This window comes from Haliotis cracherodii, unplaced genomic scaffold (genome assembly GCF_022045235.1).
Source record: "Haliotis cracherodii isolate W230 unplaced genomic scaffold, xgHalCrac1.p SCAF_7, whole genome shotgun sequence".
NCBI classification, from domain to species: Eukaryota; Metazoa; Mollusca; class Gastropoda; order Lepetellida; family Haliotidae; genus Haliotis; species Haliotis cracherodii.
The window spans coordinates 30,372,812-30,395,566 of NW_027266330.1; the positions used below are offsets into that span (position 1 = coordinate 30,372,812).

At 41.8% G+C, this 22,755-nt stretch overlaps 1 protein-coding gene across 1 annotated transcript; it reads left to right on the forward strand.

The window, feature by feature from the left end:
- The first annotated feature begins 1,652 nt into the window (after nucleotides 1-1,652).
- On the forward strand, nucleotides 1,653-17,466 carry LOC139447374 (uncharacterized). The gene is made up of 13 exons (XM_071228690.1): nucleotides 1,653-1,784; nucleotides 3,606-3,662; nucleotides 6,499-7,615; nucleotides 7,881-7,913; nucleotides 8,121-8,237; nucleotides 9,055-9,781; nucleotides 10,677-10,831; nucleotides 11,290-11,360; nucleotides 11,552-11,618; nucleotides 12,642-12,682; nucleotides 13,736-13,946; nucleotides 14,863-14,949; nucleotides 15,446-17,466. Exons 4-13 carry the CDS (start codon nucleotides 7,883-7,885, stop codon nucleotides 16,120-16,122), a joined length of 2,184 nt encoding a protein of 727 aa, XP_071084791.1. The 5' UTR covers nucleotides 1,653-1,784; nucleotides 3,606-3,662; nucleotides 6,499-7,615; nucleotides 7,881-7,882; the 3' UTR covers nucleotides 16,123-17,466.
- The last annotated feature ends 5,289 nt before the right edge of the window (nucleotides 17,467-22,755 follow it).

Consider the following 22,755-nt stretch of genomic DNA (forward strand, 5'->3'; position numbering starts at 1 on the left):
GACGACTGTCTTCTGAGACTTCGCATTGAGCTTCGTAGTGATTATCACGTTAGCTTAGACATGTTCCTTCTTTGAGCGAGACGACTTCCTTGAAGAGGAAGAAGCTGACTTTTCCCGAGGGATTGAAGATTCTTCTAAGTGTCATCATCTTCTTCTTCTGCTTCGAAGTACCCTCAGTAAGGGTGTCACCATTTCTCCTTAAGGGGAGACTGCTGAGGTAACAAGCAGGAACTGCAGCTCCCTCTCTGAAGAAGGCGTAGGCATAGTAGTTAGCTTCTTTTACGACAATGAAGTCGTCTCAGAAGAGGATAAAACTGATCGAGATGATTCCCTCCTTTGGTCAGTCATGTTTCTGTTGACTACAAATAGGTACGGAGGAAAGTATTCTTTTGGGCACAGAAGGAACACCTTTTGTCTGCAGTACAGGCTTGAGGGAACCTGTTCGAGCAGATGAGCATCCCGATCTGAAACACGGACACAGCAAATATTACATGATTTAATTAGATAACAGTACAAACAGTTTAAAAATATTTTAGATGTGATAATTAAAAGTCTGAAGATTGTAATCCGAGAAAATGTTTGGATATGATGGCTTGGATGGCGCGACAATGAGAGAATTCCGAGTACAGCGGCTTGGCCACGTGTCCGGTGCGCATGCGCAGGGAGCGTTCTAGTGAGATGTTTCTCTGTTCTCCAAGTTTTCCAGTACTTATCGGAAACGAGCTGAGTCGGACTGATTGTAGTGCTAGTCGCGGGGTTGGCCATGGCCGTCGCCTCAATAAGAACGTCCTTCGATGATGAAGAATCGCCGTCCGATTTCCTGTCTATGTGTAATGGACAGGGCGGGTCTCCGCACCGGAAACACTGGTCACTCGGTCCCTGTGGGCGTTCTGTACCGTTTTGACCTGTTTCAACCCCTAACAAGAAACATGGCTGCTGTCTTCAACCCTTCATCCCTTCAGCCCTGAGTTTTGTCTTCCGTCATCGCCCTCTGAGGGCCTTCTTAGGGCACAACTAATACGCTCTTGGACATAAACATTTAGCTTGGGGATTTCCTTTCGTTAAGTTCTGGTTGCAAAGACGTCACTCCGACCAGAGTGCTCATTTGCACAACCCGTGTGGTATGCTGAAACACTTACTCAGGTTGGTTGGTTGGTTTGTTGTTAACGCTGCACAATATTCCAGCTATATGACGGCGGTCTGTAAATAATCGAGTCTAGACCAGACAATACAGTGATTGACATCATGAGCATCGATCCACGCAATTGGGACCAATGACATGCATCAACCAAGTCAGCGAGCCTGACCACCCGATCCCGTTAGTCGCCTTTTACGACAAGCATAGTAGCCTTTTACGGCATGCGTGGGTTGCTGAAGACCTATTCTACCCCCGGATCTTCACGGGTCCTTTACTCAGGAGACAGCAACAATATGAAGTGCACATGTACGTAATTCAAGGGACGGAGCGTGCGGTAAAAATATCAACACGTACGGATTAAATACCTTAATGTAAAGAAAACATCAGCGAGCCTTAACCCGAAACCCGAATGTAAAACCAGTTTAATTGATCGGCTAGATCATTGGATAACTGTTCGTATACGACAATGACAAACCGGTTTCTGAGCAAGCTTGGTAAACAACAAGAAGCACGGATGAAACGAAGATGAAGTAGCCGAGATATGGCCGAGATGATCAACACCACGGCAGCGATTTCAAACGTGTTCTCGCCGACGATGCAGAGAATACATATACACCATCATTGCTGAATTTGACGATCATTCATGGTGAGAATATATTGGTGTCCACCACATGCTAACATATTTTAACAGATGACTGCACAATGCCTCAGCTTAAAATTGATATTCCGCCCAGACACAGTATACCCGATAAGTCCCCGCTTGGATAGGTTCCCTTCAGGAAAAGATCACGGGGGCGCTCCGAACTTTTGTGGAATGCCTTAACCACCAAGTGCTGATTAAATTGATCGTAGCGACGACATTACATCACGGATAAACATAACATGATTACAAAGTCATGTATACTGATTCCAAGCATTAACTGTATTAACGATTTTCAAATAATCTTAAACAAATATTCATGAAATGTCACGGATGGAGATGTTTTCAGATCTCGCGATCAAGTCCTAAACAATATCCCGGGGAAACATTCTTGTTTCCTATCTCGGCGTCTCATTACAACAAGAAAATACTACTGTCGTCACCATGTTATGCTTCGCGACTTGGGATGATGAAACTAGACGCCAACTATGTCAGTTTGTTGAATGTCCAGGACAATACACCGCTGTTCTATTTAAGTACACGCAACTGCCATAAAACCACTGATGCATTGACAGTAAGTGCGCCTCCGTTCTCGGATCGGTCTAAATTGTAAAGAGAGGTGTACAAGTGCAGTTATGACTTTTTGTTTGTTTGTTTGATTGTTGTTTAACGCCGCACAATATTCCAGCTATATGACGGCAGTCTGTAAATAATCGAGTCTGGACCAGACAATTCAGTGATTGATATCAATCCTATCCACGTAATTGGGATCGATGACATGCATCAACCAAATCGACCATCCGATCCCGTTTGTCGCCTCTTACGACAAGCATAGTCACCTGTTACGGCAAGAATGGGTCACTGTTCAATCAGCAGATGGGTAGACATGTAGCTAGCACTGACCCGCACAAAATCCTGGTTCGATTCTCAACGTGAGTACACCGTGTGAAGCCCATTCTTGGTGTATACCCCCACCCCACCCCTTGATCCCCGCTGTATACTACGGACAGAAGCAGTGAACCCAATTCTTCTACTACCTCTGGGTTTCGTTTATTATTTCATTTGGGGATCCATGAGGGTCTAGGATCAGTCACTATTATCTATTGTTTCTGTTGAAGTTGTGTTCTGTCAAACAATTTAAACGTTTTCATTTATTGTGAGGACATCCATCGTCTCCAGCGAACAATTTGTTTTTCAGTAAAACCTTAAAAAATCTCAAGCCCCCACCCACCTCCAACACTTGTGGGGCACGGGTGACCCAGTCGTCTAAGGTGCCGCAATACGCTGTACTGAGTTGCGTCCCTTGGACACACCAGAAACCTCTGATTGTGGGTTCGAATCCCGGTACGCCCCGATTGTGTTTCTAGGTTTGTCAGCACCATACCCGTGCTCGTGGGTTTTAGAGACTTTAAGGAACATTTTCACATGAGACATCAAACGTACTTCGTTTACTTAATCCCGCAGCTCCATAATATTTTTAGGTACTGTCTACGGTCATAAACAGTACCTGTGTTACCGTGATGTTTTTGTCAGTAAATTTCAATCACAAGTTCAACTCACCAATATCTTCTTTATTTGTTGTCAAATGTCTGTTCTATCCAATGACATTGGTATCGCCCAGCTGTTGTGGTCAGTCATCCCATGCCATGATTTTCTCCATTTGTCATGGTTCAGAAATAGGGGTGTGCTTAATATTTTTCTTTGTGTACATTATTTAGGGAATCCATGAGGGTCGAGGATCTTTCACTATAATCTTCTTGTTTCTGTTAAACCCAGAATATCAAATGGTGATCCATGCAATGTGGTTCTTGTATTTTCACTTTACAGCACAGGTGTGTACACAATGTCTTGCGAAAGAAAGAATGGAGGGCACCCATGACGACTGTGAGTAGTAATCGTTGAATATTGCAGACAGATATGATGATTCAAAATATATACTAAACTTATAACATGATTCAATACTTTTGCTTTACTTACAAGGCCATCATAATAAAGCTTTGGAAACGTTTCATGGTTGAGATATGGATTGACATTACCACATTTGACACATCAGTGACCAGACCGCCTCCGTGGTCTAGTGGTAGGGCGTCCGCCCGGGGAGCGGAAGGTCCGGGGTTCGATCCCCGGCCACGTCATACCAAAAGACGTTTAAAGATGGTACCTGTTGTTACCCTGTCTGGCGCTCGGCATTAGGGGGCTAAAACAAGGACTGGTCGGCTCGGAGTCAGTATACTGTGTCTGAGTGGGGTATTCATGTTAAACTGCGGCATGGTATCTAAAAAATCGGCATCAGTCCGGACCAGTACAAGCAGCCGCACCCCCCCCCCCCCCCCCCACACACACACACACACACACACACACATACACACAACACACACACACGCTTTATAACTGCAATAATCTTGGACGCGACCTTAAACCCTAGGTCACCTCACCAGGGACCAAAATACAAGTCTGAGGTGTTTGGATTTGTATCTTATGTTCCATGTGTCGGCGTGAACACCTGGTATCATCACTATTTGTTGATTTGAAAAATAGGACATATGCTGCTTTGCGAGCTCACAGGGCGTGTAATCACACTGTGAATATTTTCAGACAACTACGTAAAGTTTTAAGAAAACCTTAAAAGAGAACAGCGTATCAGGATAAACAAATATTTCAAACCCACAAATTCGAACCCACAATCATAGGTTTCTGGCGTGCCCAAGGGACGCAACTCTGCACAGCGTATTGCGGCGCCTTAGACCACTGGGCCACCCGTGTCCCCGAAGATATTTTGATATTGGAGCTATAACAAGTCACCCGGGACAAGTGGAATTGATAATGAATTTTTAACTACAAAGGATCTTATTACACCCTTACTTACTAAGCTCTTCAATGGGAAACCTGATACTGGAACTTTTCCGCAACAACGGGGAAGAAGTATATGTCCTATTCACACATCAGTGGACCTGGATATCACTGATGAGGGGGCACGGGTGGCCCAGCCGTCTAAGGCGCCGCGATTCGTTGTGCAGAGTTGCGTCCCTTGGACACGCCAGAAACCTGTGACTGTGGGTTAGAATCCCGGTTCGCTCACTCGCTCACTCACTCACTATCACTGATGATTACAGGGGCATATTGAACGTTCTGACATATATTCTGGTTAAAAGACTACAATCCTGGTGTGACATTAATTACATCATACACGAATATCAAGCTGGTTTTAGACCCTGAAATTCAACTCCTGATCAGCTTTTCACGTTACAGGCAGCTGGACAAAAATACCTCTCCGAAACAAAGTGTAGATTTTACAGCATCTTTGTTGACTTTTCAAGGGCATTTGACAGAGTTAATCATGAAGTTTTATGGAGTTTGAGGAGAGTAAGTCTTAAATGCAACTTTTATTAATTACTTGTATCTATGTATTCTAATCTATCAACACTTATAAGAACACTAACCGGGTTACATGATGAAGTGCGACTTGGGAATCCGTCAGTGATGTCTTAAGCCTTAAAAGGCTTTCCGGGGGCACGGGTGGGCCAGTTGTCTAAAGCGACGCGATTCGCTGTACAGAGTTGCGTCCCTTGAGCACGCCAGAAACCTATGATTTTGGGTTCGAATCCCGGTTCACCCCGATTATGTTTCTAGGTTTATCAGCACCATACCCGTGCTCGTGGGTTTCACCGAAGTGGTAAACGTCTGAGACCTGCATCACTTCGGGCTTTCCTCCCACATTAAGCTGACACGCCGCGATATAACTGGAATACAGTTAAAAGCGGCGTTAAACCCAACTCACTCACTCACTAAACGGCTTTCCGACAATTTATTTCAAGACTGGCACTCATCCTTGGAAAGATCATCAAAGTGAACTAATATAAACAACATACACCACTTTTCAATACTGAATCTTATCTGACCATAAACATACCCCGATATTTTAGTGGCATTTATCAAAATTTAGATGTAATAATTTTGGATTACATGTTGAGATTGGAAGACACAATGATATTCCTCATGATGAAAGATATTGTGAATTCTGTTTAAAGTAAAATGAGAAGTTTGTAGAAGTCGAATACTATGTGATGATGATATATGAACGCTACTCCAAGCTCAGAAACCTATATCTACATCCATATTATACAGATTATTATAAATGTATTCACCTGATGAAATCTTCAGAGACTGGCTATTTTTTACCAAAACGTTTACAATGAGAAATGAGAAAAAAGTCATAATAATACCCTTGTATGCAGGATAAATAAATATTCATATTATTGTATTGTCAGACTTAATTTGAGTCTGTCTGATAGTGATTCTAAAACACATGCTTATGATATAGTTGGAAATGTTCAATGTAACATGGAAAGGGTTTTGTCGGTTTTTTTATGTTTCATTTAAAAAAAAGTTATAGTAGGTACTCCGTGTTGGAAATCTTAGAATATGTATTCAGTAACCCATGCTTGCCGTAAAAGGCGACAATGCTTGTAGTAAGAGGCCACCAATTAGCTGGCCAGGCTCGCTGACTAAGTTGGAGCATGTCATCGTATCCCAAGTGCCTGAATCGATGCTTATGATGTCATTCACCGAATTGTCTGGTCCAGACTCGATAATTTATAGACTACCGTTTTATAGCTGGAAAATTGCTGTGTGCGGCGTTAAACAACAAACAAATGAACAAGCAAACAAACAAACTTTGCATTCTGTTTTATTTAATTGCTCATCTTTCTCTGACCAACAGGTTGTTACATTTGTAAAGAACTCATACGAAACAAACAACAAATACTCATTCAAGAAGACAACTTCCTCACGATAGATGTCGTTGCATCTCTTATCAATAAACCAAGGAAGGGCAGTACACCAAAGGCAAACTGCACAGTAAAAACTTCAAAAGACCAGTGGAAAAAGGAAAGAGATCAGTTCACGCTGAAATTGAAGAGATATGTCTCAGCGCTTAGGAACAGCAAGGGAGGGGCAATACTTGTACACATAACTGATTTAGATAAGAAAGACAGAAATTTGGATCATTTCCATGAACTTGTTGATGCAAGACTCAATGACATGATAGAAGATGGCTGCTTGTTTGTCCTAACATACAAAAAGAATTGGCTTCCATGCTTAAATGACAACTATCAGTTTGTGGCTGTTGTTGTATCCCCGTCCACACTGGTCGTGACAGTGGACTTCAAAACAAAGACTCCCCTGGACAATAGTATCGTTGATCCTTCAGTTACGACCATACAGTATATGCTGGCGTCAAGTCAGACCTTTGGGTCTATTAAACCAATCCTTCGTGGTATAGACATCGAGGACATAGATGAAAGTCGCTGTATCCAGGCTAAATGTTTTCAATCTTCATTCAGTGAACTTTTGGATGTTAGCAGGGTTTCTGAGTTTATTCAGTACATTTGGGAAAACTTAAAATTAAAATATTACGTGACCTCGTTTTCGAAAATAGATGGTGGGGGATCTTTCTACTTAGGGGTGGATGAGATAGATGTACAGTACTGTACCTACAGCTCAAAGGCTTTGCTTGTAAAAGGATTCGAATACCCCGAATCATTGCATACTGGTTTCCGTGAAGGTCTTATAAGAAAGGTACGATCTGAACTGCTAGTTCTTCTCAAAAACGAGCGTGGTATCGTCTTTGTTGAGCCACAAGACTTGATAGCTGTAGATTTTCATCCAGTCAATGGCAGAGGTGAATCGTACGTCTTGGAAGTAGCAGTGGCAGCAGTCGAAGGGATTGTTTTCTACGACAAGGAGGGTCCTGAAGCATATCAAATTGACGATAGAGGATCTGTGTGCAGGATAGATAAGAAGGATTGGTGTAGGCGTTTCAGGGGGCTTCAAGTACAGTGAGTTGAACATACTCCTCTTGTATCTTCTTACATGCCAATTACAATGTTGTATTTTGATGATGGGTGGACGTGATTTTTATTTTAAAAGTTGTTTTTATGTGAACATCGAATTGTGTAGACACCCGTCAACCAAACAAATGAAGAAAACATTTTCCCCCATTTCATAATCAGTTATTTTGTAGGAGAGAAGATTTGTTACATGCATATTTTGTGTTCAATTATTGTGTTTGTTCAGTGAAGATATACCATCTTGTTTCGTCAGCGATGCAGTCAGGAAATGCGGTGTGTTTGAAAGGTAGTTTTTTTATTGACCTCTTCCTTCCAAATTCGTGTTTGTTCATTTTGTATTTTGATATTTATTTAAAGAGCAAAAACAATACTTTCACAAACGGTGTAGCTTTTAGAAGGACATGATCTGTCCAACCATTTGAGTTTCTGAATACAAAATGTTACATGTAACCTTGTTTCATGCATTCACGTTCTGTATCCTTGATGCTGATAGATCCTGTCACGAAAACACAAAGGCATGAGGTCAACATAGTTTCCTTCGATCAGTGCCCTCCAAATATAAAACAGATAGAAAACAGCATTGAAGACATTGAAGATTACGTACATAAAGGTCAGTAATTAAATTCTAACGTGTGTCAAACATTTGTTCATACTTTTGCACCTTTTATTTTGTCCTCGATGAACAAAGTCACGACTGTGTTTAGAACTTGCAGTGAGAGTCTATTATGACACTGTGACAGATAGACGTGGCTGCCTCATATGTTCGCTGGATTTCGACAACTTTCTCCGTGAACAAACAAAGTGGTCAAATGTAACTTATGTTATTTTTGGTATTGCACTTTCTTAGTAAAGTCCAAGTTATAGTCCCCTTTTGACCGAGTACCATTTGGGATTCGAACCCACTTCCTTAAAGAAAGGCACCTAATCGCCAGCACACAGATTCCGCGACCTAACTCACTCAGCCACCGATGCCTCTATATATGGAACCCCGACAACTGGTAGACGAGATCACGTACTTTCTTTTCGCCTCGGCTTAGTGTTAACTGGCAAGGCTACAATGGCCGAAAGCTTTGAATAAACAATTTACACTGATCGTGATCTTTGACTTTCTTGTCAACACAAATAATTTATTATCACATTTTAATTGAATATCGGAATAATGCAGTCTGCAAGATTATTTTGTTAAAAATTGCATGTCTTTTGATTATCTTTTCGTTTATTAACGCGAGTTACCCTCATCAAAGTGACAGTTTCTCAAGCAAACTGGGAAGGTTTTACAATGAAACAGGAACATGAAGTCTTAATCTTCTAGAGAAACTTCATTTCACAAGCTAAGTGTAAACATACTTCTAGATCAATATTTTAAATTTGTATATATGTTTGTAAACCTGTAATGTACAGCATTACATGTATTTCTGTATTTTCAGATTCCTTGGTTGTGTACCCACCAAGAATACGTCAACATCATCATGAAATATGCCTGTTCAAACGACTTGAAGAGCTTTCTGACAGAGGTCTTGCATATGTTTCAAATAACTTATCAGTGAGTGCAAACATAGAAACGGCTACCAGATCAGATGATGTTGTGCTTGACATCTTTCTCCTGGTAGAAGGTCATCCACCTTCAGTGATTTCTATCGTGGGTCGCGAAGCATGTCAAGACTCTACAGGTTTCAGGCAACGGGCCGCACAGCAGTACAATCTTTCCCTGACAAAGGGACTCATTCAGGGTGTTCGTAATTTCACAAGTGAACAGTTCAGTGCTGTGTTCGGTGTTCTGACAGAAAGGGAACTAGAGACCGAGAAAGAGTTCAAGGCGGCGCTTTCAAACATACGGAAAAGGACATCAGGTCTGTGCGTTGCTGGTTCCCTCAGCTTAATGGAGGTCAAAAGAAAGAATCTTATTAGAGCATTTCTGTTGTCAGTCTCCGTAACTGCATCTGTTTCTACGGTGGAGGAGGACTGCAGTTTGTGGCTCCTTACTCTGGAACAATTCCGTGTCCTCACTGAGAACATTGACAAGCGACACGTCACTGTAAGGACGACACCGTCCACCGGAGGCAAGGTTTTGATGCGAGAGGTTGCTAGAAGACTTGAGAGATCGCGGCCAACAGTTTTGATCACAGAGACGGAGGAGCAGACACAGATAGCCAGGTAATGAACCAAGCATCTTTCACTACCCGTTACCTTCAAGAATCGCACAATGACAACACATGTATTGAAAAATGTTCGTTCGATATCCACGAATGCAGCTAGGAATGGACCACTATATTTTCAGTATGGGGAGAGAATGTTGGTTGCTTAATGTTATTTTATTGGTCCCATTTGTTTTGTAATATCGCCTGGCCTCTTCAAACCAAGTTCAGTAGACTACATTATAACGAACTGACCGATAAAACGAACTTATTTTTTAGTCACGGCCATTTGCTGTATACATGCTGTATATATGCTTATAACGAACTACGGTTATTACGAACTCAAATAAGAGGTACCTATGTGTTCGTTATAACCGTAGTTTACTGTAAAGTACATAAATGTAAATCATATAATTGAAAATATTTAAAATCTGAACATATATAGGATATGACCTTCGAAGGTAACGTGAACCTGAGTTACGTGAATTCAGAATATACCAATAGCACATTTTCGTCCTAAATAATGAACTCTATTAAAGTGGAGATGTAGTGTTACAAATGAGGGGGGTGCGGCCTGATTGTTTGTTTAAATGACATTACTTAAGCTATCCGTGACTGATGAGGGGTGGTCTGGTAGCCTAGTGGTACAGGTGTTATCTCGTCACGCCGAGGACCCGGGTTCGATTCCCGACATGGGTACAATGTGTTAAGCTCATTTCTGGTGTCCCCCGCCATGATATTGCTGGAATATTGCTAAAAGCGGCGTAAAACCAAACTCACCCACTCACGTGACTGATAATATTTTATTTGGCCCAATGTCGATTATTTGCCAGGGCTGTGATATAACTGGAATAGCATTGTATGCCACATTAAACAACATATACTCATACATTCATACCACATTCTTTACCCAGAAGGATGGAAATATGCTCCTTCGTGATGACACTTGATACATGGAAAAGGAGACTAGCAGATGGGGGTCAAGTCGGCGGGATTAAGAATGTAGTGACCAATTGTCTAGACTGTCCTTTGCTGGACAATTGTGACAGGTCGTGGATCTTCGTCTCAGGTGATTTGATAAACCCTCACTAGAATCTTTAGCTGAAGATAAGTACGTCATCCAGGAAAAATACGATAATACATCATATGATGTATATCATTCAGTTTTCTAGTTCAGTTAGTGTGATGTATAAATGCAGCAAAGATATTTTTTTGTTCCTTCACATCAAATGTTTAATATATATATTTTAGGCAAAAAGGTCACTTTAAATATGGCTGTATCGCCTGTGTTGAAGGTTTTCACATTCCTCGTAGCTGATAACTCGACCGATATTTTCTACCAAATGCGTAGTATTTGTTGCGTCAGCCAGTGCAAATCTTTACTTCTATTACATTGATTCATTTGGCTAAATTGGACGCATTTGTTTAGATCCCGAAAATAATATTTGGCGCCAGAGTTTATTTTATTTAGAGTAGGAGTTTAAAAAATGGTACTAATACCATTATGCCTTCTTTGCACTTCCCTAGACGGGGTAAAAACACCAAGTCAGCAAAGTGAAGCTATGGACCGGGGTCTTGAAAGACAAACATTTGCACAGGTGAAACAATTTTAGTAAAATTTAACAATTTGGAATTCAAAACGTCAATCAATTTCAAATATCTGCCAAAACAGATTCCATAAGACGTTAAAGGCAAAATAGTGATGACAATTTTATAAATGCGCCACTGAAAATGTAATGACTCGTTTTGGTAATATTGAAATTGTCCGTTTTATTTTCATTTTTGTCAGGATTCTGGAAACGTCACTGATGTGCCCAACGAAGACGTTATGAAAACCATGCATGTTCTTGAGGAAGGTAATCCTTTTTTCTCATTATTGTCACAAGAAAATTCCCATAATCAGTAGACCCGTGAAGATCCGGGGTAGAATAGGTCTTCAGCAACCCATGCTTGCCGTAAAAGGCGACTATGCTTGTCGTAAAAGGCGACTCACGGGATAGGGTGGTCAGGCTCGCTGACTTGGTTGATGCATGTCGTCGATCCCATTTGCGTGGAACGATGCCCAGGACCCGTGAAGATTCCGGGGTAGAATAGGTCTTCAGCAACCCATGCTTGCCATAAAAGGTGACTATGCTTGTCGTAAAAGGCGACTAACGGGATCGGGTGGTCAGACTCGCTGACTTGGTTGATGCATGTAATCGATCCCAATTGCGTGGATCGATGCTTATGATATTAATCACTGGATTGTCTGGTCCAGACACGTTTATTTACAGACCGCCGTCATATAGCTGGAATATTGCTGAGTGCGGCGTTAAACAATAAACCAACCAACCAACCAACCAACCAACCAACCAACACGTGATATTAGTCACTGGATTGTGTGGTCCAGACTCGATTATTTACAGATCGCCGTCATATAGCTTGAATATTGCTGAGTGCGGCTTTAAACAGCAAAACAACCAACCAACCATAAACAGTATTTATCATTAAAGGCGACTAACGGGATCGGGTGGTCAGTCTTGCTGACTTGGTTGAAGCATGTCATCGATCTCAATTGCGTGGATCGATGCTCATGATATTAATCACTGGATTGTCTGGTCCAGACACGTTTATTTACAGACAGCCGTCATATAGCTGGAATATTGCTGAGTGTGGCGTTAAACAACCAACCAACCAAGCAACCAAATCTCTCTCCCCCATTTGGTTTAGAAAGGTGACCAAAATGGCTGGAACGTTTGAGGATTAATATGCGTGGGACAGTTAAGTCGCACACCTTATAGTGTCTCCCGACTGATGTTGCCTGACGCAAATTGCTTCGTGTGTCATGTGCATATATGCATACAATTCAAATATGCAACTTTTACTTATTTCATTTACAGACCTACAAAAACTGAAAACTGAAAATGAAGCCCTAAGAAAGGTAAACATTGGCTGCGATACAGCTGGTTGTTGTATGGCTGTCAGTGTAAACATGAAGTTACTTGTATGAGGAATTGTGTATAGATCAACAGTCGCAAGCTCCGACGTTCATTCAGTTAATACTCCAATGAACACACACAGTGAAAGTCCATTCTTAAATGTATCACAGGTTCTGAAAAGGTTTGTGCGATTTAAAATTTTGTTTATCTTTCCGTTCAGTCGAACGAGGGAAATCCTGTCAGAATTATACCCGAAAAATGCCAACTTGTCATTTTTTAAATGGACGTATTGGGCACGTGGAATATTAATGCATCTTGAAATATAAGCAAAAGCTATAGTGACTTTAGCTGAATGTCGCATTTATGCAGCCTTTGATATTTATGTTAGTGGGCTAGCCAGAAACGCCTACATTGTGCTGAGAAGAAGTAAAAACCTTGACGGTAGTACTCACTGACGAGTAGCATTTGAGCACTATAATTCTGAACCGGTTCTCTATGTTCCAAGTTTGCTACAAAATATGTAAACATGGTTAACATGTTTGTCTTATTCAAGCAGGACAAACTACAAACTCTGAGAACTAGCCTTAAAAAAATAAATTTCTGGGTCTGTTTATGTTAGGAAGCGACCTTTTAATAAGCGTTTGGGAGGGTGGGGGACCATTTGGTCTTTTTGCACAACACGTTTTCAGCAGACATTTTGGGGACATTTACAAATTTGATGCATTATTGACAAAAATCATGTCCGATGCAATTCCTTAATTTTTCTGGAACCAAATGTTCCCGTATCGTTTTCAGGTGACCAATTAGCTTGCCTTTGCATGTGTTTGTGACATCGGTGGGGGCAGGATACGCTCACCATTTCGCGAACACCTGTTTGATAATGATGCATAAAAACCTGATATGGTCGGAATCAATACAATTGATATTTCTTATGAACATGTAAACGGTTTTGTCGCTTTAAATTCAGGACAAATAACAATAATAATTTATATTTTCAAGTATTGGAAATCGCACCAACGACCATATGTCTTGTCTGTAATATGTATGTTTTCCAGACAGAGGACGACCTCACAAGGATGCTTGAGTCTGTTTCCCTAGGTGGGTTTTCCCTGGACAGCAATAGAAGCCGCTGTTTCAAGAGTGGTTCCGGTGTCGGTAGTGTTCGGAGTCTTGACCGGCTGGCCAAATCTGACAAACAGAGCCGAAGCTATCATGCCTTGAAAAGTGTAAAAAAGCGGCTTACAGTGGGATTCGAGAGAAGGAAAGGTACGTAGCATCTATGACACACTGAAGTGACTTTGTGGGTCCACATACTTGTTGAAAGAGGTTAATTTATGGATCGGTTGGTCAGCCTCGGAGGCTTCGTTGATTGAATGTCACCGTAACTGAACATGATGGACCGACTTAAGGAAGACAACACATACATAACAAGTAGGTCCACATGGGAGCTTGTCGTAAGAGGCGACTACCGGGATCGGGTGGTCAGGCTCGCTGACTTGGTTGATGCATGTCATCGTATCCCAATTGCGTGGATCGATGCTCATGACATCAATCACTGGATCGTCTGGTCCAGACTCGATTATTTACAGACCGAGGTCCTATAGCTGGAATATTGCCGAGTGCGGCGTTAAACAACTAACAAACAAACAATTCATTCTATCAATCACTGGATTGTCTGGTCCAAACTCGATTATTTACACCAAACAAACGAACCATCTGGTAACCTAATAGTTACAACAGGTAAAATGTCAGGAAGATGTGTTTTGTGTTGATATGATGTGATATATGTTCCAAATGATAAAAAGACAAATTGTCCATTTTAAGTTTTACTGAGTCACAATACATGCCCTATTTCCATAATTCTATTTATAATAATCGTATCCCATCACCTGCAACAGTAGATATATATTTGCGTTTACACGGTTCATGATATTAATCACTGGATTGTCTGGTCCAGACTCGATTATTTACAGACCACCGTCATATAGCTGGAATATTGCTGAGTGCGACGTTAAGCAACAGACAAACAAATCATTCTATCAATCATTGGATTGTCTGGTCCAGACTCGATTATTTACAGACCGCCGTCATATAGCTGGAATATTGCTGAGCGCGGCATTAAACAACAAACCCAACCAAAGCCACGTGTAAAGATGTCCTTACATCATGTTTGTTGTTGCAGCCCGACTTGATCCCACCTACTTGCTGGAAAAGGATGCTGTGTATGTCATTACAGACGAGTTAAATCGACATCCGCTTTATGTGATCTGTAAGTGAATAAACATACGATTTTTTTATTCTGTGAAATAAGGCGCAGAACAGTCTGTTTCACGACCGATACGCTGTCCAGAGTTGCGTCCCTTGGACACGCCAGAAACCAATGATTGTGGGTTCGAATCCAGGTTCGCCTCAATTATTTTTCTAGTTTTGTCAGCACCATATCCGTGCTCTTGGGTTTCACCGAAGAGGTAAACGTCTGAGACATGCATAAATTCGGGCTTTCATCCCACATTAAGCTGACACGTCATGATATAACTGGAATACTGTTAAAAGCGGCGTTAAACCCAACTCACTCACTCACTCTAAAACAATCACGTAACTAAGACAATGATCCAGGTGATGATCAACAACGACCGTATTCGATTGAATACTTGCTAACATTCTTATGATAATGGAAACTATTTTGACCGTTTTGATACATCACCGTTTTGATTACGGAAAATGTTTTGCCGCTTTTTATTTATTACAACTTTTATAATTTCCAGGTCGTCAACATGACATGGATAACGACCGGATAAACAAGTACTACGGCCGAGTGAGCATGCACGGTCAACCTGCGACATCACAAGATGTTCGGTTTTACGTGTTGCACGAGGGTGCATGCGTCACACAACGCGTCACCTTGACGCAAGCCCCTCCTACGCCCGCTTCTCTAAGCTCCCAGTACTGGGAGACTCACACAGTGGTTGAAGCGAGGGAGCCGTACCGCTTGTTGGGAGTACCTCTGTTAGAGATGGGAGTTTCTGAAGAAAGCCACGTGCTCAATAGCAGCTGGGTTTACCAGCAGCCTGGCTCCTGGTCCATACGAGTGGTATTCTGTGACACCCACAGAAGCATCTGCACACAGGTATGGGAGGATGGAGAACGTATTGCGTGTTATCCAGGCACCATGTCCGATGCTGCTGGTTCACGTGCCACACTGAGGTATGGTCTAGTGGTGGATGGAAATGGAAGAATTGGATGCATCGACCTGGACAGACACATTGTGTTATATAAACTTGACACATCCATCAGAAATGTATTTTACCCAGTGTTTGGGGTGAGCATATCCCCCTGCGTCACAATTAAGATGAGGATGCTCAGCGGGAGTGGAATCATCGTGACCGAAGAGAAGCAATCACTCATATACTCGTCATTGAGAGAAACTGAAAAAAGACGTTGAATCCCACAATGTTCTCTTCCAACATTGGGGCGGTCGGGTAGCCTAGTAGTAAAAGCGTTCGCTCGTCGCGCCGAAGACCATGGTTCGATTCCCGCCATGGGTACGATGTGTGAAGCCCATTTCTGGTACCGTGACATTGCTGGAATATTGCTAAAAGCGGCGTGAAACCATACTCACTCACTCACTCTTCCAACATTGAACATGTACAACTTGTCGCCAAACTCAACTTCTCCGACAACAACTTATGTTGATTTAAAGTAGTGGGATTTGGCACTGACGAGGTGAGGTGAGGTGAGGTAAGGTGGTGTTTAATGATAATTCACTTATGCAGCAACGTGCATGCACGAAGAGACTGCAATTAAATTGTTTGACTTCTTCGTTTACTGAATGTGGATTGTACTAGTGACCGGTCCCATCCCCCTAGATAATAAAATGCTGGGTCCCTGGGTAATATGCGCCAGTCACCAAAACCCAAAAGAATTGGAAGAATTGGGTTCACTGCCGCTGGTCGGGACTTTATAGTGCTAGCCCAGAGAGATACCATGCAGCAGTTTAATATGGATACCCCACTCAGACACAGTATACTCCGAGCTGACCAGTCCGTATTTTATCCCCTTAATGCCGACCGCCAGACAGGGCAACAAAAAGTACCATCTTTTTAGAAGTTCTGTTTCATATAAAATGACGCTCTGGTGAGATTTGCCGTATCTTCACACAGCTCGGTGGGACTCACCAGGGATGTATAGTAACCTTGACCTCATCACGGAAGGTAGGACATGTTACTGGCGGTACGGAAACCCTATGTCGTAAAGTTCATATTTCGTGTCTACTGTTTGGTAGATACATGTAAGGCTGTACATAGTGTTAGTAGCTCACCCACAGGTTGTGGTATTTACCTGCCATTTATATATGATTGCATCTTGTTTATACTTCGGTCAGTGAATATGGAAGTTAGATACTGGTATTTGTCCAGGGGCCTGTTCCACAAAGCGATCTTAGCGCTACGATAGTCGTAAGTCAGTGTTAAAGAATGGGAGTTACGATCGACTTAGCGCTAAGATCACTTTGTGGAACGGGACCGAGGCGTGTAGTTCATTCACTATTCTATTGTTAAACATGGCGGAAGCTTCGAGAGTGTGCACAGACATGGTAGCTCCACTGCTGTAGTCCCATATACATCAGCTGTACATATTAGGGCTGGGACGAGTCCAAATTTACTACCCATTTACCCATCCCCATATTACCCGACCCTCCCCGGGTACCCACTGTATACGTAGGTCTCAAGAGATACAAAATGTCCGATTGGGAAATTGTTTTTACCACATCACTTGCAAAACGTATTTAGATACATGTATTAAACGATCTGGTCACGCATACACTGAAGTTGACTTACGTTATATCTTTATTCAACCATATGAATAATCAGAAGGAATGGGTGCATAGTCAGAAAGAAATGCGAAGATTTGTGACTTGTCGTGTAACCATAGAGTTCTAGATATTTTTTGGCTAACCACGGGTCCGGGTAGTCCTGTAGGTAACCGGGTCCTACTCAGTACCCCTCCGACCAGAGTACCCGAGTTACCCGTCCCAGCCCAAGTACATATCACACACATATTAACATATATTAACATATTGGCAAGTTACCTGGGTTACGGGCGGAAATCTTACCTAAAATATGAAAGCAAATTATCCTTTCGTCGACCATAAGGACAGTATATTTCTTTACAGAGGTAGAATGTGGATAAAAATGTCACCAGCAAAGTTCGAACTGAATAATTGCAGTAACTCAGTGTTTTTACTTGCACGTTTAGGATGTTGAGAATCTCCTCCCATAACTTGCTCTTTCCTTGTCCCATCCGCTGACATCAAAACAGAGTACCCTCCCTTGTCGACACCTCCTCTACCAAAACCACCTGTACTTCCTTAGCCGAGTTTACCTTTCGTTTCTTGTCATCCATGTTTGACAGCTAGAGCAGACGACACGCGACAGCTGTGTTTACAAACAATCCGACTTTCGCATCTCCCATCCCTGAAGAGTTCCCGTGATTACCGTAGTACGGATAACGTGCGCGCGTCCCTACGACGACGGTCTTAGACTTACACTTAGCTAAGATGTTGCTAAGACCGTTTCATGATCCAGTCTAAGGCCGAATCTTAACTTAGCAAAATCTTCAAAACTAAAGACAAAATTCGTGCTAAGCAAAATTTGAGCTAAGATCACTTTCCTGATCCCGGGGTCAGGACAACTACATGTGATCTAGGACATCTGTACGGTGGCCCATGTGTTAATTTGCCAAAGGTTACGATAACAGTAAGTGAGATATCAAAATATTGAAAAACAATCTCCATGTCTCATATGGGCCACCGTGCATTTGCAATATTCAATGTTGAACAATATACTTGCAGTACAATGATGCATACATATCGCAAGTGCTGTAAAACTTTTGAAAAGTTTTACTTAGGTCTTGAATGTTGTTACCTTGATCAAACACAGTCTTGTAAACCTCTTTGAAATTTTCGTTGAAAGAGCAAGCTTGATTGTACCTCAAAAGTTGTGAAATGTAGACACATTGCTCAACATTGATCGAAAGCTGACTGTTAGAAAGCCAGCGTTCTTGTCATTATATCATGTTGTGTTTTTTGTCAGTCTGAAATTGTATGCATAGTTCAAATTTGAACTGCTCCCTTTAATTCCTAGCACTTGAGCCATCGTTACAGAGTCATTAAGCATGTATAAATTCTCTGTGGTTTTAACCAAATACAACATCACGACAAGTAAATAGCAGTAGATTTACGTCTGAATAGTTAACATATACTGTATCGTGTGTATATGCCTACTAGGGCAATGAATGAAATGCGATTACTTAACAATCGCTTGCAAATTGTCGTATGCAGAATATGATCGCGCTATATACAGTCAAACACCGTTGTGTCGAACTTTGAAGTCTCGAAATTACGGTTGTCTCGAAGGCAGAGCATTGTCCCTGTGTGTTCCGTCTTTATTCACCATTCTTCAACCTCTGATGTGTCGAATCTGATGTATTGGAAGTTACGGTTGTCCCGAAGTCTGTTTTCAGTCCCAAACGTACTTCCAGCACAAATGTACTCTTTTAGTCGATCTCGCTTCTCTGTTTGTCGACATTTATTCAAACAATGTTATTTCCTCGTCGTTCGATGTCACATATGTTTCGTGTTATTGATTCTCATACCAATCGGTGTATGTCGCTTGTGTCGAACCTAGGATAACTCGAAGTATTTACGTAGGTAACTTCAACACTTTGGTGTACGACTTTTTTAATCATTATTTATAAATCATTTACATTTTCAATACATATGTTCTCCATTCATATATCCATGAATATCTATAATTACCTTTAAATATTAATTGATTCGGTGCCTGACTTATAAACTCCTGTTTATTCTCTCGGGTGTTTGTTTGTGTTTTGTGTAATAATAAAAAAAAGTACATCGAGCTTCTTTAACCACAAGTAAAAATACTTGTGCCATGCTGTACTTGGTACTTGGTGCATGTCAATCCCAAACCCGCAAAGTGAAAGTAGCGCGTAGCAGAAACACCCACCACATTATAAACACAATGGATACACTGAAACACTTTTAATACAGATAAATAATATTTTTGAGTAGTAATTGCCCATCAGAAAACCATGTGCATAGACACTAACTTCTAACATCAAGTTTACATGGGCGTATGTATATAAATTTGGACGCGACGTTAAACCCCATTTCACCTCACCCGTATGTAAACTGACGTCCAAAAGAAACTTTACCAGAGTTTGAAATCACTCTTGCTCAAAAACATCAAAACATACATGCATGAAGTAAAGTGATTTGAGAAGATCAATATATCAACATAATCAACACTGAAAATGACAATCATACCGCGACCGAGAATGACGTCAGAGCCCCCCAAAGTTGGGTGTGGTACAAAACTCGAGCTTTCAGAATCATGGACAATAGGCAGAGTACATAAACACTCGCTCACGTTCAATAACATGTCATTATTAGCGTGTGTGACCACCAAATGCCTCAATACACGCAAAAACTCTTCGACGCACAGAAAAAGTCAGTCGTCTGATGAGGTCACGTGGGATTTGACGCCATCCTTCTTGGACGGTCAAGATCAGTTCTTGCCGGTTGGCTGGAGAGTGTGGTCGTTGTCGAACACGACGATCCATCAAGTCCCAGAGGTGTTCTATGGGGGACATGTCGGGTGAGCGTGCAGGCCACGGCAGGGCGTTGACGTTGTTGGCTGCCAGGAAGTTAGTGACAATTCTGGCTGTATAGGCTTTAGCGTTGTCATGCTGATAAATGACACCACGTGACTGCTGTTGGAGAAATGGAAGGACAACTGGACGAAGAATGTTATCCATGTAGCGTTGAGCTGTCAAGTTTCCTTCAACGATGACCAGCGGTGTCCTCTCCTGCCCACAGATCCCTCCCCCACACCATGACACTCCCTCCACCATATGGAACGACCTCCTGCACGCAACACGCCGCCGTTCGTTCACCCCTTCGGCGGTAAACACGTTGTCTTCCGTCAGCCCTAAACATACAGAATCGACTTTCGTCAGTGAAGAAAACCTCTGCCAGTCACGTCGTTGCCAACGTCGTACAGTCCGGGCCCATCTCAATTGCAGACGACGATGTTGCGCTGTCAATAGCTGTCCTCTGTATGGTCTAAAAGGCCTGATTCCGTGAGCCCTGAGTCTCCTTGCCACTGTCTGTCGACTAACCCTGTGACCTAAGGCATTTGTCGCCGATGACGTCACTGTCAGGAAGCGATTTAGGAGGTGCTAGGTACGCAAGTACCGGTCATCATGGGGCGTGGACACCCTGTGTCTGCCTGTTCTTGGCCTGTCAGCGGTCCGCCCTGTCTGTCTGTAACGTTGCATCAAGTTGGTAACGGCAACACGGGAGCAACCGAAGGTTCGTGCAATATGGGCGTGGGTGGCTCCTATCTGTACCATACCCAAGGCTCGTTCACGTTGTTCGACTGTGAGTCGTGGCATTATTTTGTGTTTTTTTTATCACTGTGGATGTCTGACTTGCCTTTGCAATCGTTTTATACCCTTACTCGCACGTGCATTTGAAGTTGTCCGTGGTGCACGTGTTTTTCACTTTTTCGCGTGTTATCTCGCAAACATGAAACAGACGATTAATATTTTCTGCATACACTATTGTTGTACTTAGGTTATGTGTTTTAGTTAGGCTTTATCGAAAAAAATGTATACTTTGTCTGAAATTTATATTTTCAGTTGGTAAAGTTTCTATTGGACGTCAGTATATATATATATATATATATATGAAAAACTGGAAGCCAGAACTTACATTTCACTGATTGGTAGTAGGCAATGGGCAATGCACAAACGGGAGACATGGGGTAATGAGCAATGATAGGTAACAGCAATGCGTTCGCTCGTCACGCCGGGTTCGATTCCCGACATGGGTACAATGTGTGAAGCCCATTTTTGGTGTCCCCCGCCGTGATATTGCTGGAATATTGCTAAAAGCGGCGTAAAACCATACTCAAAGCAATAGTCCTGGGCAGATAGGTTCCCTGGTCACGGTTCATGGCTGGCTGATGTCTCCTGATGTCAATGGTTTCTTGTAGTTTTCTTTGTTGCCAGTTGTTGGTGGCTTCCAATATGACTTTGGTGGCTTCCCACATGATGTTATGGTCTTTGTTCTTGAGGAACCCCAAAATACTATCCATGTATTCAATCAATCCTCACACTGTCTGAATACTATCCATGTATACACGCCAGCTACAAATATTATATATAGGCCATCTACAAACTAAATATTATTTATTTATACAGTCCATCCACAATATAAATATTATCGATTTAGACAAAACATAAATAAATTTTCTATAGTATACATGTAAACTATCCATCTACAAACTGTCTGAATATCATCCACATATACAAACCATCAACTAAACTGAATGATATCCATATGTATAATCCATCTACATATTCATGCTTGTCTGTGATATATTGTTATTTGACCACCTCCAGGTTAATATTCTTACTATGTTACCTATTGAAACTTAAAACGCCCTCCAAAACACTTACATGATTACTCTTCCTGAACAAATATAATGTGGACTTTAAATTGGTACTATTTTGAAAAGCAAAAGTATTGCTTCAAATTAGTTGTTAAGTATTAATATGCCTCATGGCGATGGGGAACGTGTGTGGATAGACACGCGGGGCATGTGATACATATTTACACAATGGTTCATTATTATTCAGCTCCCGTCCCGCATGTAGAGGACTGGAGTCTTGAGGCTATATTACAAATACAACAAAGGCTATGTTACACATATAACACAACCGGATCTTTACCCCTGTAGCCGTAAATATTTGTAAATATGCAGAGAGTATGTTTCATAACAAAAGTGTTATGGGGAAAGTTCTAAACAAAAGCACCTTACCGTGAATACATGCATTAGGTGAGGTGAAATGGGGTTTAACGTCGCGTCCAAGATTATTGCAAATAAATAACTTGCTTCATTGATACAACGCACACTTTAGCAAACGGCATGTCTGAGACAAAGATGAGTTTACGATATAAGATGGTATGATATTCCTTATTTTATCTTTACTG

What these genes read in the sequence shown, in the direction of transcription:
- LOC139447374 (XM_071228690.1), top strand. Translation starts at nt 7,883, where the DNA reads ATGCAGTCAGGAAATGCGGTGTGTTTGAAAG. An exon ending in GTCGTGGATCTTCGTCTCAG is followed by an intron (nt 10,832 to 11,289) that starts GTGATTTGATAA and finishes GCACTTCCCTAG; the next exon opens with ACGGGGTAAAAACACCAAGT. An exon ending in GGGATTCGAGAGAAGGAAAG is followed by an intron (nt 13,947 to 14,862) that starts GTACGTAGCATC and finishes TTGTTGTTGCAG; the next exon opens with CCCGACTTGATCCCACCTAC.